Genomic DNA, 21,742 nt, shown 5'->3' with positions numbered 1-21,742 from the left:
TCCAACAGACTAGAACTCCACATCCCACTGAGCAGGACTGTATCTAGCATCTATTCCTATATCTAACATCATGCTTATTTAGAGAACCCTTATGTACTATTTCTTTTAGGCCACACCATATTTTGTCTTAGCAGAAAATTTAAGAGTTAAGTATGAATTAAGAGAGTAAAATCCATTTTGTACATTCAGAAAAATCAGACAACTATGGGATTGTGCTGTTTTTTATTGTGTTTTCAATGGAGAAATACATCATCTGTTTACAAAATAGCTCTTGAAAAATACAAGGAGTACAGATACTATAAAACAAAGCAAACTCCAGTCATGAGACACTACGTACAACATGCGAAAGCAACAGTCTGATCTCCAGGTTATGAAAACTAGAATTAAAAAGTCACTATACAGAAAGGTTCCAAGTTTCCAGCTTGGCAAAACTTGGGTGCAGTTACATGAAACGTTTAATAAAATGAAAAAAGATTTTCCGATGTGTAAACAAAATGACAAGACTAAATTTGTGCCTGGCAATTTCGATCTAAACTCCATAGCTACACAAAATACACAGACACCTTGTACACTTCAACTGTTAATATAACCTTCTTTGGGGGGTGGACGACAGCAGGCTGCACAGGGCAAGGAAAAGAGAAATATTGTATACTAGACATCTTAGACAAATGGCAAAAAAAAACCCCTTCAGTTACTGCACAGCCTAAGTAAAAGAGAAGCTACACTCTGACTTTGGAGAATTAATTTAGAAGGATAAGGGGGAGAGTGTAAGTAATTAATTTTAACATGAAAGATGCAAGTGTAATAGGATGGAGCACAATGGGAGATGGAAGTTCATAAAACATGCTAATCAAAGTATGGGAAGTATGATTTGACATCCCACATATTTCAGACTTAAGTAATAGTAACATGAAGTTTGTTATCTACATCTGATATTACTGTTGGTATCCCTCATATTCCTCAAATACTGCTGTTCTTTGCCATGAGAGATTCAGTTCTTTCAAAATAAAAAAAAAAAAGAGTTGTTACTTTTTTGATAGGACTACAAGAACAAAAAATAGGAGTAAGAGAGCTTACTAGATGTCAAGTAGTTACTAGAAATATGATTTTTAAAAATTCAGTGTTGTTCAGTATGTAAAACAATTTCTGATGAGCCATCTAAAAATAAAAAGGTTAAAATTCATAGGGAAAAATCTTTTTGCCTTTATTTAAAATTTGAAGTTTTTAATGCATACAGGACTTATGGAGTGTACAAAAATCATCTTATATTTAGTGATTCAAAGGCCATCAAGACAGGTGTTATATTCCACAGGCACACAATATTTACTTAAATATTTACTTACTTTAGTCATGGGACAAAATTTTCAATTTGTGCCTACAGGCCACAAGGCATTATGTTTAACGAAGGGGCAGGGGAGAACCCAAATGAATACATGGCTTGTTTTTATTTTATATAAATAACTGTTGTCCTATATGGTGCATACAAGCTGCAAAAAATAAAAAACAAAACCAAAAAAAAAACCAACAAACCAACATTAAACGCAAAAGCTTTTCCCATGAAATAAAGGGATTAAAAAGGGAATAAGGAGTTTGATTAGCTCAAAGGAAAGTTTATTTGCTGTTTGATTGCTCATCCGTATGCACCTTAAAACAATCCTATAAATAAAAGTAGACCACATCTTAATCATGTCCCACCAATGCCAAAACTTCCCAATTACTTACTCAACTTATGTCTTATATTTGACATTACATTTGAAAGGCTTACTGCTGCTTGATGGCAGTTGAACTAGATATACTATACACTTTCTTTTCAATGTATAGTATATCACAGAACGTCATCCAATTTGCAGAGTACTACCATTGAAGAGATTCTTCAATAAAAAGAAAGCGTATCAGCTCAAGATCTAAAATTAGTCATACTCCAATAAAAAAAAAGTACATAAAAGTGCATTTAAGGGATTCTTATGCCAGTTTTATCTCAATTTTGAAACAATGCATCAAACAAATTCAATCAGAATGTCAAATATGGCTACAAAGAGTGTTCATGTTTTTAAAGGCAGTAATCCTTCGAAATATTTAATGCAACTGTTGCTAACACATTAATTGTACTCCTGGCTTCGCATACTAACCTGGACTTCCAATCAAGTAGTGATTTTAGCCCAGAAAGGGAAGTGCACAAAATATACCTAAATCCATTTGCGATTATGTTCTAGTCTTGCACCCTCCGTTCTCCTTTTTTTCTACCATTAGAAGACAACAGGTTGAGTTGGCAGATACTGTTTATGGACCCCTGAGGTTGTTTTTACCGGTTCAATCTCAATTTTATTGAATTCTTGATAACAGGAATAGGATTTGCAGGGAGAGCAGGGATATCTGAAAGGTCTGTACTGGGTGTTTTCTGAAAAGAAAAGAAGAAGTTTGGTTGCATTTTAACTTTGTAATATCAAAAGAAAAACATCATAGTAATTGGCACTAACTTTCAAAAACAAGATCTTCAGAAGATTTTTTACAAATATATCAAGATAAGGATAATTGCAAATTATAAGTACAGAAGCAGGTATTTCCTTTGCCTACACAGTCATTATTAAGGAAAATTTGTACCAGAGTCTCTTTCATAGCATGCATTTCCTTTTTCAACAGCTGCAAGAAATTAGGAAGTGCTTCAGATAAAGCTGAGCCTACTAATAACCTTTATTATAATAAAACACAACATCCACATAATAAGGGTTGCCTTATTGGTGACATCTACTATCTGATCTACATGTTTAGTATTTCAAAATTCCTTTGAACAATTCAGTGTTAAGCTTCAGCCCTCTACAGATGAATGATGAAAAACTGTCCCCTATGCAAAGTGTGCGTCTTCATGCATTCACATTTCAGACTGTTTAAAAGCTGTTGACAGCCAAATTTCCAACTTTTCATGTTGGTTTTTATCTACATAGAAAAGGGATGATGAACTCTGAAACACCGCTATGTGACTGGGTTAAGAATTTCACCTTGAAAATAACATGAACACTTTTTTCCCCTCACTTGAAAGACTTAAATTCCATGCAGCAAAACTGTATTCTCAACCGAGTAAAGGGAAACACAGGAAAAGAACACTCTCAAGATTCAGTGTGACTCATTAATTTCTCACATGCTTAACAAGCCTCTATTGTTGGTTGGTAATTTTTTTTGTTTTGTTTTTGTTGTTGTGTGCTTTTAGTTTTGAAATATTTCTCTTCCCTCAGCAGATTATTTGCCATCCCGATAACCCAGTTATTATGCACTATTCCCATAATTTATCATGAAATGTGCTGTTATAAACATTCAAAATTAATGTAAGGTACATTTTGTACATAGGAAAAAAACTGCATTAAAATGACTGCTCTTAATTGTTGTTTTATTAAAACAAAATAAATTGTGTTAACACTGACTGATACGGTGGCAAAGCAAAATGCAGCAAGGACTCGGAGCAAAATAGCTTTGACCCCCCTCCTGCCCCCAGTAGCCCACTCCAGCTGTTGCTGACCTATGGTTTAACATGTTTGCTTTCTGCAGCATGAGCAGTATTTTAAACAAAGCCAACAAGAACACCGAAAAAATACAGAAGAGGCCCACCACTCTTACTGTAGTTTCCAGATTACCTTTGCTGAAGTAACAACTACATAATTTGTAAAAGCCACAAAGCTTTATATAGTCATCACTCAACAATAAGTGAAATAAACTTGGTGTACTAAATGAAGCAGAGTGCCCATGTAACAGCTACAGTTTTTGCCAAATAATTTTGATACCTTTACTTAGTACTCTTCATATAGTTCATAAAGTCCAATAAAAAATACCATTAATACTATTGCAATATATCTCCATTTTCTATCAATATATTTACTGAACATCATTTAATGACTAAAGCGTACATAAAATACTTTGTGATAGTGAAATCAGTGGAGCACTAAGAGAAGCTTAAAAATGCTAGTAAAGACAAAGATGTGCAATATTAGGAACAAAAATTTGAGTGAATGCCACAGAATTCTTAACGACTAGTTTTCCAATGCTCCCTACATAATACTGCAGTGAAGCAACACAGCTGGCTAATGAATTACAGGATTACAACTTCTCTCTCATACCAAGTATCAGAATCTGAAGTTATATTTTCTCAACCTCTACCAGCACATCTTTGAGCAACAGATATTTAAAGCATTTATCTCCTTACTAGAAAGGATCATTCTGTGATGTGCAAAGCACAAAGGAATAAACCAAGGCCCTTACTTTGAAGACACAATTCAGAAGAGCGAATCCTGGTTCAGTCAGTTTGTATGGCAAGCCATACGTGTTTAGCTACAATGCACATTCAATAAGATCAATGACCATCTAAAACACAAAAATTATGACAGTAACAACAAACAGCTTTCCATAAAATGGATTTATATTAAAAATTATACTTTTATTTTTAACATCTGGACTTATTTTAATTTCAATGCTTTCACCACAGATTAGCACACGCAAAGAGATGTTGTTTTTAAAAACAGTACCTGAGGAGCTTGCAGAGAAGTTGTCTGAAGAGTTTCTGTTTGAGAATTAACATTCACTTCTGTGTCAAGTTGCTCCTAAAAAATGAGAGAGTCAACATTGTTACACCACTTTCCATTATAAAAGTTATTTATACAGAACTCCATTAACCAGAATGCCTGAAGTTGTGCATACACAGCAAAAGAAAAAAGGCAAGTATGGGTACTTGCTGCATTAATATCCATCCTTTTAAAACACAGAAACACCACACTAGAGAATGTTTGCTGATTGGGAATTTGGCATCAACACAAGCTACCTCACTTCTCGGTTGTCACTTGTTTAACCACTTAATGCATTTTATACAGAATCCTATAGGAAAACATTACATGTCATTCAACTAATTAAAGACAAAAAATGTAGTATCAAGGAAGACAATGTGAAAAGCTACTGAATTTCTTGCAAATTAAATTGCTTTTCCACTCCTTTTGCCATTCTGCCAGATAAGTTTTCCCGCTACTTTAATGGGTTGAATCAGCTTTCTAGAGGAACGGGTGAGTGTCAGAGCCAGTTTTCCAGGTAGAACAGTGGGACTGCACGGCTAAAGCAGGACAGTGGCACATTCTCGTTTTCATAAAAACAGCCTGTTAGCTACAATTGTACCATGTAGTAAACCATACCCTAACAAAATGGCACATATTTCAATGGAGAAATACCTGTGTTAATGCCAATTAAAGAAGTTCATTTCTCAATTTCCTTCCAAGCATATTAAGCTCAAAAGATTTAAAGGAGACTGACAACAAAAGCTAACAGGATTACCAATGTCTTCTATAATGATCTGTATCCAGAGGATCTATGTTCAATGTTAGGATTAAATGCTTACACGCATTTCTGCCTTCACCTGTCTTGAGTTCAAAGAGATTTCAAGGTGACTACATAACAAGATACAATTCCTCACTTAAGGATGTGGAAACCAAACCAAAGCACTTCAACATTTTAATAGATATTCTAATTTATCAGCATATTTTCCAGAGTATTCCAGAGACAACAGAACATGCCCTATAAAAATTCTACATATGCCTAAGTGGGGAGCTGCTATCAAAAGACTAAAGACAGACTGACACCCTTTCTGTTCACCAATAAGCAGAAAAATTGCTAAATTACAAGATACATGAGGGGGCATGCTTAAATCTCTGCAAGTCCCCAAAATTTAGGCCGTAACTTCATACAATAACTTCACTATCAGAAAAGATTTATTTACCATCATTCAATTATTTTACTCTACAAAGTGAACACGGTAGTACCTGGCTTTGGGATTCTAAGCCCAACATGCAAAAATCCCGATGGAATACACAGGACAACTGTTCCTTAACTAAGCATCATATATCAAGTTTGGGATACAGGCAAAGCAAAGCCGTGATCTGATTTAATAAGCTTAAATATCAATATCATCAGTAACTTTTTTGCTATGCATAACATTGTGTGAATGACCAGCAAAGAAATCACTGTCCTATATGACCATGGACTCAGGCTCAGCTTAGCCTGGCAGTGAGTAACGCACTGCAATTCAGCAATATTGACATACACATTGAGAAATGATATACAATTTTGGTATCTTTACTGGAGAGAATATACTGTACTACACACAGTCTTAGTCATTCCTAGAGGGAAACACACAACATACACAAAATTGTATGGTTTAGGCATAAATACCTTAGTTTCCATTTTTTCATCCTCATTCAAATCTATACAGCTAGTATCTTCACTTATTTCATCCTGCTAAAATGCAAACAAACCCAGAAATTATTAAAAATCATAAAAACATATTTTAAAAAAAAATCAACAAGAAGATAAGGTTGTGTTTTTGAGGGCAGAATTAGTTGTAAGAATCAACATGTTATACTTTAACAAGAAAAATGCTTTTAAGACAAGAATTTAGAATCTAAGCATTTGTGCTAACGCAGTACATGTGTCACGTGATGAGTATCAGCATAATAAAAACAAAATCACTGACACCTAAGCAAGCTGAATACATAAAGCAGAGATCTCAAAACCTCAAATACCTCTTCCATTTTCATTTTCTTGGGAGAGTCTTCTTTATGGGGAGAAGATGTCCTTTTCACTGCTGTGACAGGGCTAGGCATTTTTGTTGCAACACTTCCTGAAGTTCTTGGTGATGGATTTAATAGATACGCTGAGGAAACAACTCTAGAGATGGTAGGCTTTGGTGGTGGAGAAATGGCTGGTTGTGTGGCAGTTTGAGGAATGCTTTCATTTGAAGTACCTATGGATAGATAAGTTAAAAAGCTTCAATACGATGAATTGATGGAACCATTTCAGTTCAATCACTGATATTTTTGGTCTCTATTCAAAGCCCCTGGTATCAAGGAAGTGGTACAGCTAGCGGTATAAGCATCACATTTGGAACAGCAGGTGTGCAGACACAGCACAGTTCAGCTTCAAGCTCATTCTGAAAGAGAATTCTTGTCCAGATACAGGGTAGCCATGGCAGTGAAACTCTGCTTGGTTTAATTAACCCTGCTTCAGAGTAGGCTATACTGGCCCAGACAGAGCTCTGTGCTAATATAGTTATATTATTCTTGGTACCCAAAGAAGTTTTACTGTTTCTGTAATCTATTATATATATGCATTGCCAAAGACTGCCTTAAATCAAATCCAATAGCAATCTGATACTCCCTTTGTCACTCAAACATCACAGTATGCAATGACAGATATGAAGTCATCACAGAGCACCAGATAAAGATCTGACACTCCATACATCCTTTTGAAAAATGCTCCATATGACAAAGCTCTACCTCATCAATTACATACCTCAAACCAATAAGCACACATAGGGAGATGCTCTATGATAAGAAAATTTCTCATTAATAACTATCAGGTGACTGCTTTTTATTAACCAAAATACAAGAATGAACAACTTCTGATGTGCTTCCAAATCCGAAAAAACAGTCATGTCATTCAAGCTCCACTTAGTGCTCATGGACAAACTCACACTGATGCACCTGTGACTAATGATAAAAATCAGAGAACAGTAAGACTCTACCATCCCACATGTCAGAGTGAAATAAGAGACATCTCATCTTGAAAGGTTAACCAGCTGGTCCCCTTCTCCATCTACTTCTGACTCACTCCTTGTATACAGCTAAAGTTCCATCAAAAAAGAGAAGTAGCCGACTCTGCTAAATGAACATTTTCACCAGAAGCATTTGTTCTTTCTTTAAAAAGTCAATTTTAAATTTTTGGGTTTTTTTTTTTGTACTTTTTCTTGTAGAAAACAGAGGATACAGTCACCACACACAGTGGGACACGTGAAAATATGTCAGTAGAAAAGCCTGTGTTCTCCTTACATCTGAGTCTTCTTCATTCCTACAATCAACTTCATGAAGCACGTGGAGCAGGAACATGGAAGCACAGATTACAGACAGTACAGAGTCACCTCTTGATTTTAAATACAAAACGGATTAAAAATAAATAAATAAAAATTGCTCTTCCAGCTTTAGGTAGTTTTTCCTCATTTGACCAACTGAATTACAGACCTGCCTCGGGTCATTGGAGAACTATTGCTATTGTGAATGGCAAATACAAATCCCGAAGAACAAAAGAATAAACAAACATTGCAGCACAAAATATTCCACCATGATCTGAGTCCTAAAGAAATCAGTTAGGAACATGTTACAGCATACATTAAGTAAAGATCTCAAACTGGAAGAAAAACCGCTTTATAAATGTTACAAAAAAATTCAATAGAAACAATACACCATCCCATTCTCCTTACCCCCTGAGCTTTCACTGGAATTTATTTGTGGCACAGTGACTTCAGAAGCCTGTATGTTGGTCACAGATGCTGCTGTTACAGCTGGCGCAGGACTGCTTCTGCTAAAAAGAGAAAAATGACAAAATGCTGAACATCAGTAAATCTATGGTGCTATATGATCTGCCTTCCCTCACATCATATGCAGGGCTAGTAACTGTAGCTGATCGAATTTTACCTACATTACAGAGCAGAACTTATAACACCATGTCACCGTGGGAAGACAGAAATGAGCACTGACAATCTCCTATCAAACTTGAGCAAGGGAAGCTATTTCAAATGCTTAATCTGAATAATTTCAGAGACAGTTTTTCAGACCAGTAAAAAGTTGCATTAAAAAAAGGCAAAAATTAAGGCAATGTCTGCCCAAATAAAGTTTGTTTTCAGTCTACACATACCATTATGATTATTAGTTCAGTCTGGACTTCCCAAGCAAAGGCCTGGGATTTCACATGACAAAAAAAAAAATATTCTTGTTTCATTTTCAAGAAATAGAGAAGCAGTATATGCCTAGGATCAACCCACAGGGCAATTTCCACTTCAAGCCTGACATCCTAGATACCGTAGATTTATTTTAAAAGCATGGTCAGTGGCATCAACTATTGGAAATCGCTTACCAAGGAAGACTAACTAAAAGAGCACTTGTCAAAAGGACTAAGTTTAGCGAACTTAAGTATTTTATCCTACACAATATCCTATAATATATATCTAATAGTGCACAATTGTAGAAGATTGATGTTAACTTCTTTGTCTATCAAATATAAAAACATGAGACCCTTGAAAGATGAGAGAGTAGAATCCCATTTACTTGGGCAAACTGAAGTTTAGATAGGGAAAGACTGAATACAGGAAATTAGTATTAAAATAAACATTAATATGTATGCTTTGAAAATACAATGGAAAATTATGTTCCTAAACTTAATTTGCATAGATATCATCAGTAATACCAGTAGCACTACTGATTTCCCATACTGAACTTCTCTACTGTCTCACATTTTGATCCAAAACTCACCTAACTCTTCCTCACTCTCAAATCTCAATTTCCTGCTCACTACCCCTCACAGACTCCTACTGCAGCGCCACTAAGTTTTTGTATCACCTTGTTCCTTTAAGCATCTTTACTCAACTCTATAATTCCTCATCTGAAGTCCAACCTCATGCTCCCTATCTCCCAAAATTTAGCCTTGCTCCAGTGCTTACAGAGGAAATAAGAATTCTGCAAGCTCCAATTTGGAACATTCACAGCTTGACAACTGTGGTATCTCACACATGCAGTATTTACTCTGCTTTTAACACAAGTAATTTAGGAACAAGACCAAAAGTCTTCATTACCCCTGAGAACTTCCAGAACTGTTCAACGGACTCGTCTTCATAGCACTAGTAGGCGAAGGCACAGACGTGCTGTTATCACTGTCCATAGACAAGTCGAGGCTGTTGTCATTCAGAGCTGTCAACCTGATCCCTTCTGTCGAATGCTGCAACCCACAAGACAAAAGGAAATTGCATTAGTCTTAAGGGCTTAAAATTCACCACAGATTCAAGTGATGTATTATTTGAGTTATGCAAAATGTTAGCTGTTACATCTGTGAAGAAAAAAAAAAAAACAAACGTGAGAGATGACTTAACAGTGATGAGCTTCCACCACTAACTAAACATGCATGAGTGCCTTAAACGCAGTTACATTTAAGTACATTTTTAGGAAAAAAAAACCCTAAAATTGGAGCATTTAAAAATGTAAAACAAATGGACAATTTTCAAATCTTTTTACAAGTACATAATACACTATCCTGTCACTACATGGTTTACATTTTCAGATTCACAATTCAGGTACACATTTGTCTGAATCAATAATGTTCAAAAACGTAAGATAAACAGTTATTATTTTCAGTGATTGTATTTTCAGCTTTATTTCAAATTTCTTTGTTTTTGTGGGCTTGTAGATACTGCTTTCGTTAACTTCAAATAATAACAGAATCACAGAATCGTAGAGGTTGGAAGGGACCTTCGGAGATCATCTAGTCCAACTTCCCTGCTAAAGTAGGTTCACCTAGAGCAGGCTGGACAGGAACAGATCCAGGCAGGTTTTGAATGTCTTCAGAGGAGACGACTTCACAACCTCTCTGGGCAGCCTGTTCCAGTCCTCTGGCACCCCCAAAGTAAAGAAGTTTTTCCTCGCGTTGATGAAATGTGTTCCAGTTTGTGCCCATTTCCACTTGTAGTAATAGTGCTTAGTGACATGGCTTAGTGATGGTTTTTTTTATCAGAGTTAGGGTGATGCTTGGACTAGATGATCTTAAAAGTCCCTTCCAACATAGATAATTCTATGATTCTATGATCTGTGGCTGTCAAGTTTGCTTAATGACCTCTAATCCGATCTGTCTCAATCGAGGGAGAGTCTTCTTTACTCCAGGCACTCTTCTCCTGCCTCCAGGGTCTGGGGGTCCTAAAGGCCAGCTTTAGCAGTAAAGACTCAAGCAATGGCAGCATTCAGTAACTCCCCCTTCTCTGCATCCTCTGTCATCAGGCCACCCACCTCATTCAGCAGGGGACCCACATTTTGCCTTTTACTTCCTTTTACTGCTGCTGTACTTGAAGAAGCCCGTCTTATTGTCCTTGACATCCTTTGCCAGGTTTAATTCCAAGCAGGCCTGAGACTTCCTCGCTGCATTCCTGCATAGTCTGACAGTGGTCCTATACTTCTCCCAAGTGGCCAGTCCTTTTTTCCACATTCTATAAACTTCCTTCTTCCATCTGAGTTTTTCCAGAAGCTCCCTGTTCATCCATGCAGGTTTCCTGCCTCCTTTGCCTGATTTCTTGCTCCTAGGGATGCACGGATCTTGAGCTTGAAGGAAGTGGTGCTTAAACATTAACCTGCTCTCTTGTACCTCCCTTCCTTCTAGAGCCTTACCCCATAGGATTCCTCGAAGTAGGTCTCTGAAGAGGCCAAAGTCAGCACTCAAAGTTCAGGGTTCTAATTCTACTTTTTGCCCTGCTTCTTCCACACAGGATCCTGAACTCCACCATCTCATTGTAACTGCAGCCAAGGCTATCCCCTAACCTTCACATCCCCAACCAGACCTTCTTTGTCTGTCAGTGTAAGGTTAAGCAGAGCACCTCTCCTCATTGGTTCCTCCACCACCTATGTCAAGGTGTCAAGATGTTATCATCAATGCTCTGCAGAAATCTCTGGGAGTGTGTGTGCCTGGTTGTGTTGTCTTCCCAGCAAATGTCAGGGTAGCTGAAGTCCCCCATGAGAACCAGGGCCTGTGATCATAAGGCTAATACTGATGTACACCAAACCCACAACTAATACAGAGAATTTAGAGACTGATTTAAACTTAGACAGTGGAGAAGAAAAACCCTCTTCTGACATAGTACGACTTAAAGAGATGCATTACTTAATATTTGCATTGTCCTCCGAAATGTAATACAAACAGATTTATGCTTTATTTCAATACAAGATTTCCTATTCTTTAAAAAAAGCAGGTAGTACAAACAAGCTATAGTAATAAAGCACGTTATTCAGACACACTTGAAAGAGTATATAACAGTTGTTTAGCTCTTCACAAAAACAAACCTGTATTGCTCTCAGATTAAGCTAACACAAAGAAGCAGGGGTTTTGAAATACAGACTAAATTGTTAAATTTAATGTTCCACCTCCTTCCTCCTGTCTCCACTGATAGTAAATCACATCCCCCACACAACAGCTTAATTAAAAATTTTGCTACCATTTTCAAGTATGGCCACATAGGTAAATTATACATTGACAGAGAACATAACCCTGGCTGGCAATGGGCAACTTTCTGATATCAAGACTGTCATTTAGATCTTTTAATTACAAGAATGTACAATATCAAAAGCTGCCAAGTTGCAGGTTGAAGAATACTTCCTCTCAAATTATCGAAGTATCCAACCTCAGTTACAGCAACAGACTACCATCCTAGATACAAAAATGCAGCAACAAGTTCAACATTCTACGCTGCTTTTATCTGATGACTTGCAATTTTATATTTAGGAGACTTACAGGAAAACCTAAGTAATAACAACTTCAGAGGAAAAAGCTGGAGATAACAAGAATTGCTCGACTGATTGTTCTATTGTTATTGTTATAAATGCTTCCTTTAGGTGACCTGCATGTTAAAACAGCAAGGAAGATTTAAAACCTTATTATTACACTTTTATAAGTCTGTATAGCTTAAGACAGCCAAAGTACAATATATTTCAGCCAGACCTGAAGATACTATCCACATTGTTGATGTTGTGGGAAACCTATATTCTACTTAGTATGTCTAGTAGCACTGCTACAGTCAAATGAGAGTACACTGCTTACAGGAGTAAAATTAAACTTTCAGAATGTGATTTTAGTTCTTTGATTAGTAAATCTAAAAAGCTGAGGAATCATTTCTCAATGGCATTTTTATTGCTCTCAAATATTAGTGAAGTTTACCTTTTTCTTTTTCTGAAGCACGTGATTAGGAAGCAGTTGGTGAAGTTGCTTACGTTTCACATGCCTTGCAGCAATCTTCATATCCATCTCAAACATCTTGCTGTTTATTGCTTGCCTATAAACTACACAATTAGAATAACATTAAGACATATTGAAGCATTTTGCAAAGTCCACTTACTTGCCCAGGCAGAAACAATTTGCATTTCAGAACATTTATTATGCTCAAGAACAAGCATAGAGTTTTCTTGTTGTGGAGGAAGACAGTGAACTGCCCCCTATGCCAGCACAGATCGTACAAACACCAAAATGTTGCTTTGGAAGCAGGTAATCTGTTTTCCAAGAAAATTATCTCACAAGCATGCAGTTCTCTAAACTGTATAGTTAACAAGTTTTAACAGCTCTGAAGTGAATACTTCATTTCATCTTAAAGGAACTAAAGATAAAAATAAGATTTCCTTATAAGAATTACGGTATTTAAATAAAACTATTTTCTTCACAGTTGATTCAGCTTTTATTTACGCAGTTCCTACAACAAATGAGTTCTAATTCAGGAGCTGAATGCTTGTACGCCAACTAATATAGTACAAATTATTCTGGCAACTCCGATACTGCTACATTTTTATACAACAGTGATTTATGTTTGGGTTTTTTCTCCTGTGTTTTGGGTTTTTTTGGTTGGTTTGTTTTGTTTTTTAATTATGTCTACTATTATGAGCTATTTCTCTTCACCTCAGAACATTTACTTCTGGTGAGTTGACATGGTTAATGCTACAGTAAAGGAACTACACTGCAACTCAGCATCTTGAATTTAAGTAAAGCCAGGTAAAAATGAAGAGTTTGTTGTTCTTTCACACTGACTTTCTATACAATGTTGAACAAAGCTGTGACAGATGTATGAACAGAAAATATTTTCTGCAGATCTGAAATACAAAAACTTAAGAGGCATCACCCTTATTCACTGTCTATTCTGCAAATGTTAAAGGATCTCATTGAACTGGCTGCGAAAGTGTAATTAAAAAGCTCTTAACAGAGACAGACACACAAAGAGCTCAATGAATACTGCATATTAAAGAGCCTACTACGCTAATTCTTAGTATTGAAGAAGCTCATAAGAAGGTATTGAAGAAACTCTCTGTAAAGCTTATACAAGTTACAGTTAAGGTAGGGGCATGCTCAGGAAAGCCAGACATGGTTAAAGCATTCCCTATTTCTGATATTACATCTTACTAAAGTTTCAATACAAGGAAAACCTAGCCCACTGTTCACGACTCTATTCCTCCCCCTGCTCCCACTAAAAAGCAAGCTATCCCCCAATTTCATTCTTGAAAATGCTTCCGTCGTTTTGATAAAATCTTAGGATCTGTTCCAAAAGACAGGGCAAACAGAAGTTTTCGAGGTGGATTAAAAACACGGGAGACAGACCCACATTCACTTGAGATGAAAAAGAAATCCACAACATGCAAAGAGAAATTGTTCAATAGTTGATTACCTTTGGAAGTGTATTCACAAATTGAACAGAAAACTATGTATCACAGTCTACAATGATTCAATGATAAGCTACTTCATTTAAATTGCATATATTTAGCCAAATTTCAGATTTAAATGTAGTGCAAGTAAATCAGATTCAAAATGGTAAGTGCAAGTTTTACTATCTTCATAGCAAAAATCTGACAAGTACATTATTGAAATAGCTGTTTATAAACAGTAAGACCTGAGAAACTCAGATTCCTTCACTCCTTCAAAGCAGCAACTAAGATAATATGCCTTTTCTAAAGTCTCAAAAATTAGGATGATGTGTCTATAGATTCACCTTCACCACTTATAATAAAAATGCATATTCCACACATGTTAAGAAAATAAAAATCCCTTTGTCTGAAAAAGGCAGATATATACAGATATATATACACACACACAAACAGTAAAAAGGTTTACTTTCGTGTCCAACACTCATTGCAAAAAAAAAAAAGCTACGGAACCAACTAGCTAGTATGAAACACTTTTTTTTCTGGAGTCTACTAGATATTCAGCTTCAATCCACTGATTAAGTATTTTTATTAGTTGGTGAAGCTGAACTTAACTATACACATTGTCAAAATGAGAATAAGCCAGGTAGTTTGCGTAAGATAACCAGTTCTCCTGTTTAATAAAAATCCCAATATAACATACCATTTTTAGCGAGATCTGAAATATTTGTGTGCATCATTTAAACAGTTATAATGAAAAACAAACTGAAAAGGATTAGTCTGAGATGTCTAGAAGCATTATAACTCATTAAAACTGCATTTCATTAATTAACACCCTAGCTCCTTAGCTGAATCCTTCTACTCTATGTCTAGATACAATTCTACTACTGACACGGACTACATTATGAACAATGACAGTTACTTACTAACAACAGAAGATCTAGAAAGCAAGACTCACCTGTGTCTGTAAAAGACTGAATGTCGTAGGTAAGATCAACACTTAAATTTTCTGAATTTTCAGTTTTCTTAAACACCAACCCAATCACCCACATTGTACGGTATTCTTCCCTGGAAAATTTTTATATAAAAGAGTCATGTATTATTGCCAAAGAACTGAATAATCTAATAAGTTATATGCTGCAACAGGAAACAGTTGTACATTTTAGCTCCACTACCCATGGGGAGCTAACCATAGAAAAGCAAAGAAAAAAACCAAAACAACTGACTTCACGTCCTTATTTTCATTTGCAATACAAAAAAAAAAAGAAGTCATGAAACATTAACACATCTATCTTCAGCAAATTTAATGAACTAAAATCATCAGTAGATTATTTCATTCAACTGTGCTTCTGTACAGATTCTTTCATTTTTAGGACTTACAACTAGCCATTGCAACTGTAAAGGAAATACATCTGAAAGGATATAAGAGATTTTCAGCATCTGACCCCGAAAGCAGTTAGAATCTATTCCCTGACTAAACAACTTCCATTCTGCCACCTAAACTTGTCTTCAACTCTCAGATTTCCCAGCTGTAACTGACAGGTTTTCAGGTAGGAAGAGCCTCCCTTTAACACCTTCACACAATATACATGGAAGATGAACTATTATATTCTATTACAGAACACGGTGTAACACTTCTATAGCAGCTCAAGTTTTAATTCAAATGTCTTTCCCTGTAACACTATTTCAGACCACCGTTTTCTAATCATCAATGAACAAATTCAGGCAGGCAGGTGAAAGCACATACATTGTTTACATCGGAAAAATAACCTTTCCTAAAAGCCTGTCTCCACTTCAAGTCCTCTGAAAAAAGAGCTAACCAGAGCCTGTGATTATGCAGACAGCTGTAGCTGCATTTACCCACTAAAACGGTGCTGAAGAGATACTGCCTGACATTGTCCAATTTTATCTGGAACATGCATGTAATTTATGTATTTAGAAAAAAAGGTAGCACCATACTGTCACTTGAAGCAGTTGATGTCTGGAAAAGGCTGCGTGGAAGGTAAACAAGAGTTTTCACATATTCCCAGAGAAGACAAAAATTTCTTCCCCGATCTCACACTTCACACAAAAATACAATTCATTACAAGTTAATTACAACACTATCTAGAAATACAATAAAGTCTTAAAAGGAGTCATAGCCCCCACACCTGCAAGCATTATTTTAAGTGGGGGGAGAAAGTGGCAGAAGGGAGGAGGAGTTGAAAACATATATAATCCTGAACAATTTGAAGTGCTTGGTATTCTCTCCTCTGTTTCTACATCCCAAGGAGTTCTAACATCACCAATTACCAAATTTAAGTGACACACATCTCAACTGCTAAATTTAATAACATTAGATGTACTTAGTTACTCAAGATTTTAGTTCTGCTGCACCTGATGTTCCACCTGATTCTCAGTGCTGCCTCATAACTAAACTCTCTGACCAACTGATGCTAAACAACAGCAGCTAAGTAGCAGTAGTTAATACAGATTATTGGCAAGGAATTATGCAACTAATACAGTTACTAGCAAAATATATTCTTTCCTAAAGTTATTTTTTGCAAAGAAACATTCTTAGCATAAAGAATATATAACTTTACAAATAATACTTGAAAAGAGCTTAGAACTCTGCCTTCAGTGGCTGTCATTAAAAATTAATTTAAGATTCTATAAAAATGCTAGTTTATTTATTGATTAGTATTTTAGCCAAGTTAGTTCCTCACCATTACATGAAAAAACAGTTTTGCTTACTTGTCAGGATTCTCCTTGGGTGCTGGGAACGACTGTGGATTCACATGAGCCAGTGTAATGAATTCATTCTTCTCCAGATTTCCAACTAGAATACGGATTTTTGATTCCACCAAGCCCACCCTGCATAAATGTCATTTATTAGCAACTTCTCATTTATGTGAAATAATAGAAGTATCTAACATCATATATCAGGATAAAAATCCGCAACATTCTCCTTATACTAATTTTTGAGACTACAAATGAACTAGCACACTATATACGACAGATTAATGCAGACCAATAAACGAAGTGAACACGTTACTAATGCAAGGGAGGCTTCAGAATGCCCCGAAACTCTCATTATAGCTTGATTTTACAAATGGAATTAAATAGCAAGACATTACACATGAAGTAAAAGGCAGACAGCAAGAAGCCCATACTCCAATATTTTTTTGGCTTTAGTTAAGGAATTTTCAAGTTGAAATTCCCAATACCTGACAATCTTAAAAACTTCTCTAATAAAAGAGAGCAGAAACAAGGGAAAGAGGAATTTTTGGTTTGAGAAACAGTATTTCAAGAGATTGAAAATATGCCTCCTCACACTGCTTATTAAAAAACGTGCAAAAAGCTTAAGAAAACACGATTCGTAAAGTGAACCTGACAGTGCTGTAAAAAAGCAAAATTCAAGCAATGGCCTGAACTCCCTGGTTCTTCATTTTTACTGTTTTTCAGAAGTGCATTATCTTCACCCATTTAATTTTGAAACACTGAAGGCCCACTTTGTTTCATTAAAAACATACTAGATACACTAGATATTCCCTTGCATCCGAGGTCGACAGGTTTTTGTTTGGTATTTTTTTGATTTTTGGTATTTTTTGGTTTTCTTTTAAATAGCAAGCATTATACTCACCATTCTAGTCGCTGTTTTTCTGTCGGTGCACTTGCTAGAAGTACAATATAATGCCTTTGGAGATAAAGACAATATGCTATTCTATTTATACTTCTAAAACTAGACATTCAAACCTTAATATTAACACTTTGCAGTAAATTCTACATTGCAAACTACAGATTATTAGCTTAAGTATATACTCTATAATAAAACTAAGCATTATTAAGTTGACAAAGAGGCTATGCCCCTCAAGCATGTCAATAATGGACTCCTCAAAACATTTCAGATTTTAGGGACATTTACAACTGCACTTAAAACGAGTAACCTTAATAAAAGGCTAGTTGAAAAACAGTACAGATATTTCAATACCTAATGAGATCAGGGATTTAACTGAATACTAGAGATTCTCTGCAAGTAAAAACTGTTCAGAACCATCTATACATGTCAGTTGTCTTAACTGCAACATTATTTCTAAATAATTAGAAGAACGGTTAGCACATATGCATTTGTTCAAAGTCAAAAATACTATCAAATGTGGTTTAAAAAAAAAAATTTGTATCTGCATTTTAGAATTGTCTGAAGACACTTATCTGAAACTTCACAAGGAATGTTTCCTCTGGTGACAATTCTTAAGCTCTCAATTATATTCCAGGATAACCAGTGTATACCACTGTAAGTAAATTTCAAAGAAACAGTATACAAAGCAAGAATGGTATTTTAAACAAAGAAGCCCAAGGATAGTGGAATGGGAGATGATTACTTTAACTTAAATTCATAATGAGGGAGGTGGGGGAACCTTAAATGCCTATAGTCGGGTTTTTCAGAGTTTAGCTGGGAATTCTATTTTAACATCCTAAATCATGCAACTTGGCATTACTCTATACTGATATGGAGTACTGAGGTACCTTCAGAGCAGGACTTAAAGAACAGTAGTACCATGAGGGATTAGACCCTAGTACATGCACCTCACAGAAAGGAATGCAGGTGAAAGACTACGATGCAAGAAGAGTTCTCAGATGCTCTTGGCCTTCAAATCACAATGGTAAATCAAAGTCAACAGATCAAATCAGTAACCACATGTTTCTGTACTTATCTTTAGGGTGGCAAGAGAAAAAAAATCTGCTAAATGCTACAGTCCTTTGAATTCAGTCAGAGAATGTCAATGAAGTAAGAGGACTAGAAAAGAGAGTTTTGGAGAACCTTTTTCCCCCTTTTGAATAAGGCATTTTATCTATTAATTTTTTTCATTCTGGCAGCATTTACTGCTTCATACAAAAACGTTAAGGAGTTTTTCCCATTAGCTTATTGAAATGCTCATTTTAGTTACTTGTAGGATACCACGACTCAATGATTTACATTCCTAAGGGAAAAAAAAAAAAGGAAGGAAGAAAATAAGGGTCCTTTACTCAAATACTGTATGAGAATTTACTAATTTCTAGTATCAATTTCTTCTAAGTAGCACCAGATGTGCAACTAGGATCCATAAGATTCCTACATCATACATACCACACACAGTTGCAGAATGTTTCGTTTAGTAGGAAAGACAAACTAAGCTTTTTGTTGTTTTTAACTACGCATGAACTGAAAGAGACAAATCTCAAATCTGCAAGTATTTGAAGAAACTAATTTAATTTTCCAGTTACTTATTAAAAGCAGCTCTTTGAAATACACTTCTGAAGTAGTTAAAAAATATTTGACTATGTCTAAAATCCTTAACTAGCTGGTAAGGACCTCAAAAAAAAAAAGCCTTAAGTCTTATTTATGAAAATAAATACAATGATTAGCTATTTTTGCTCAGGTAGCTGAAAAAGAAAGAAAAAAATGCAATCTCTCCCCCCTACACCCAACTGTTGTTGCTGAAAGGGAATTAATCACTGGTAATCTGTTACTGCCATTTTTAGTAAAACTTATATAACACAAGCTGAAATTGAGCTTCTACCTCTCAGTGGCGCTTTTTAGATGCAGAGAATTATTCTGAAGTATATGGGCTAGGTCTTTGTTTGTTTGGGTTTTTTTGTTTTGTTTTTTTTTGTTTGTTTTTGGTCCCTATCAGCTCTATGTTTTTATAAAAATAACCCAATGTAGATATTACAGAATTGTCTTACACCATTAACAACTGTACCCACAAAAAACTAAAGTATTTTTAAGAGTCATATTATTTTCTGAAGAAACTAAGAACACCTAAACACTCATTCCAAGTTTTCTTTATGATGCTGTCCAGTATTTGCACTTTATCTAAAGTTCTAGCAAGGCAAGTGTTCAAAATACTTTTTTAAAAGGTACGTTTACATTCTAATTATTTAGCAGGATATCTGTCTTTATAGCAAAGAAACAATATGCTAGAGCTCATTTAATGAGTATTATTTATCTCATCATCGTACTTCCCTCTTGACTTTAAGCTCTAGTAATTTCAGTCTCAATTTAACACTTCATACTTATGTTCTATCCATTCGAAATTATTCTTGTCATTTCCCTGTAAAACACCATATCCAACAAATGTATGTTCTTTTTTGTTGTTTCCCTCCCACCTGAAAAATTTAAACCTACATGAAAAGCAGATAACACCTACTGAACCCCCCTAGCTACAACTGTCTGTTGAAATTTTACAAATAAGAAAAATAAAATCAGATCTCCTTATTCTCCCAATTTCTAATCTGCTCCTGCCATGCATGTATGCAGTAGCCTCCAGAAGTTAAACAGGGCCAACAAGTTAAAAGTGTTTACGATCAACAGAAACATTCAGCAACTAATTGTCATTGAGAGCGATACAGATGAATGGAGCTATGATTTTAGAGAAGAAAAGAAATGTTTCTAAAAGTACGTCTCAGAGCAAGGATCAGATCTTCTCTTATCTGGCAGAGCACTATGCACTGTTTTGAATTGACCAGTAACAAGTCAAGGCATCTACAATTTAAACAGAAGTGTGAAGAGGTGGAAAAAAATAATCCCTGAAACACCTAGCTTTCAGATGGAGGTTTGACTAAGAGCCACATTTATTGCATACTTATGATTGCATATAATGATTTTATTTTGTAAAGATTACTAACCAAAGCTATAAAATAACTTACTATGGTAAAACAGAGAAAGTCTTGGGTAATCTAAACTAAAGTAGGCTACATAATACCATTCCACAGTTACAAAAAAATAAATTAAAGCAAAGACATTTTGTGAAAAACCTGCAAAACCTGGATATTTCATGTTGGCAAGAGAAGCTTTTCTTGCTAAAACTGATGAAACTGCTAAAGTTGGTACAAAAAAACCCCCAACTATTAAAATGGTGAATATTTCAAATGACATTCAATGTTTCCTACTTTTTCCTAGTTTAAAAAGAAACAAAGGAAACATACTAGGGAACTTACTAGTAACCTCTTGAGCAGAAACTTTTTTCTGCAGCCTACTTAAGTTCAAAAGATAATATAACTTTACATTGCTCTTTTAAGTGCTTTCAAACTTAATCTCCAAGGTACAACATAAAAGTCATCCAAATATTTTAAAGGTTTTACCATGCAAAAGGTATAGAAACAAAACACAGACACGTTATGAAGGTCATCAGTCTCTTTTAATGGGGGAAGTGTATATTTCAGTCTTTTTTAGATTAGTACATAACCAACCAACCACCCAACACAGAAACAAGTGTAAAATATATTTGATCTTGATTCAAGAAAAATGGGTCTCCAATTTCAACTGAGGGCAAATAAGATGTAGTCCGTATTTTAAAAATCCATATTTATTATAAAAATACAACTTTCAGCAAGTCCATATACATTTAACAAGCTTCTGCCCCACAAGCATATTACTAGAAACCCTAAAAATGTGAACTGTGAACTGCAGTATTTCCCTTAGAGACATTACAAAATTAGAAAAGCTAGGTGTGAAAATGTATTAATGAAGAGCCAAAAGCCTTAAGCTTTAA

General features: G+C 35.4%; 1 protein-coding gene across 6 annotated transcripts in view; it reads right to left on the bottom strand.

Annotated features, from left to right (window-relative positions):
• Positions 1 to 203: 203 nt before the first annotated feature.
• The window catches only part of PAPOLA (poly(A) polymerase alpha), a 45,931-nt gene continuing 24,392 nt past the window's right edge, over positions 204 to 21,742 (bottom strand). For 2 of the 6 annotated variants that reach the window (XM_014957517.1, XM_014957519.1), the window contains 10 exons: positions 17,851 to 17,904; positions 16,962 to 17,081; positions 15,187 to 15,296; positions 12,766 to 12,887; positions 9,650 to 9,792; positions 8,282 to 8,382; positions 6,549 to 6,769; positions 6,199 to 6,264; positions 4,512 to 4,586; positions 204 to 2,398 (listed from right to left, as the gene is read on the bottom strand). In XM_014957517.1, coding sequence (XP_014813003.1) covers positions 2,303 to 2,398; positions 4,512 to 4,586; positions 6,199 to 6,264; positions 6,549 to 6,769; positions 8,282 to 8,382; positions 9,650 to 9,792; positions 12,766 to 12,887; positions 15,187 to 15,296; positions 16,962 to 17,081; positions 17,851 to 17,904 — 1,108 coding nt within the window. In that variant the 3' untranslated portion in view covers positions 204 to 2,302. Of the gene's footprint in view, positions 2,399 to 4,511; positions 4,587 to 6,198; positions 6,265 to 6,548; positions 6,770 to 8,281; positions 8,383 to 9,649; positions 9,793 to 12,765; positions 12,888 to 15,186; positions 15,297 to 16,961; positions 17,082 to 17,850; positions 17,905 to 17,927; positions 18,500 to 21,742 lie in introns of those variants that run through there. The other 4 variants (XM_014957518.1, XR_001413727.1, XR_001413728.1 and 1 more) reach the window with 4 other exon arrangements.

The sequence above is a fragment of the Calidris pugnax genome, unplaced genomic scaffold, assembly GCF_001431845.1.
Source record: "Calidris pugnax isolate Ruff unplaced genomic scaffold, ASM143184v1 scaffold211, whole genome shotgun sequence".
In the NCBI taxonomy this organism is placed as follows: Eukaryota; Metazoa; Chordata; class Aves; order Charadriiformes; family Scolopacidae; genus Calidris; species Calidris pugnax.
This window is presented reverse-complemented; position numbering and strand designations above follow the sequence as displayed.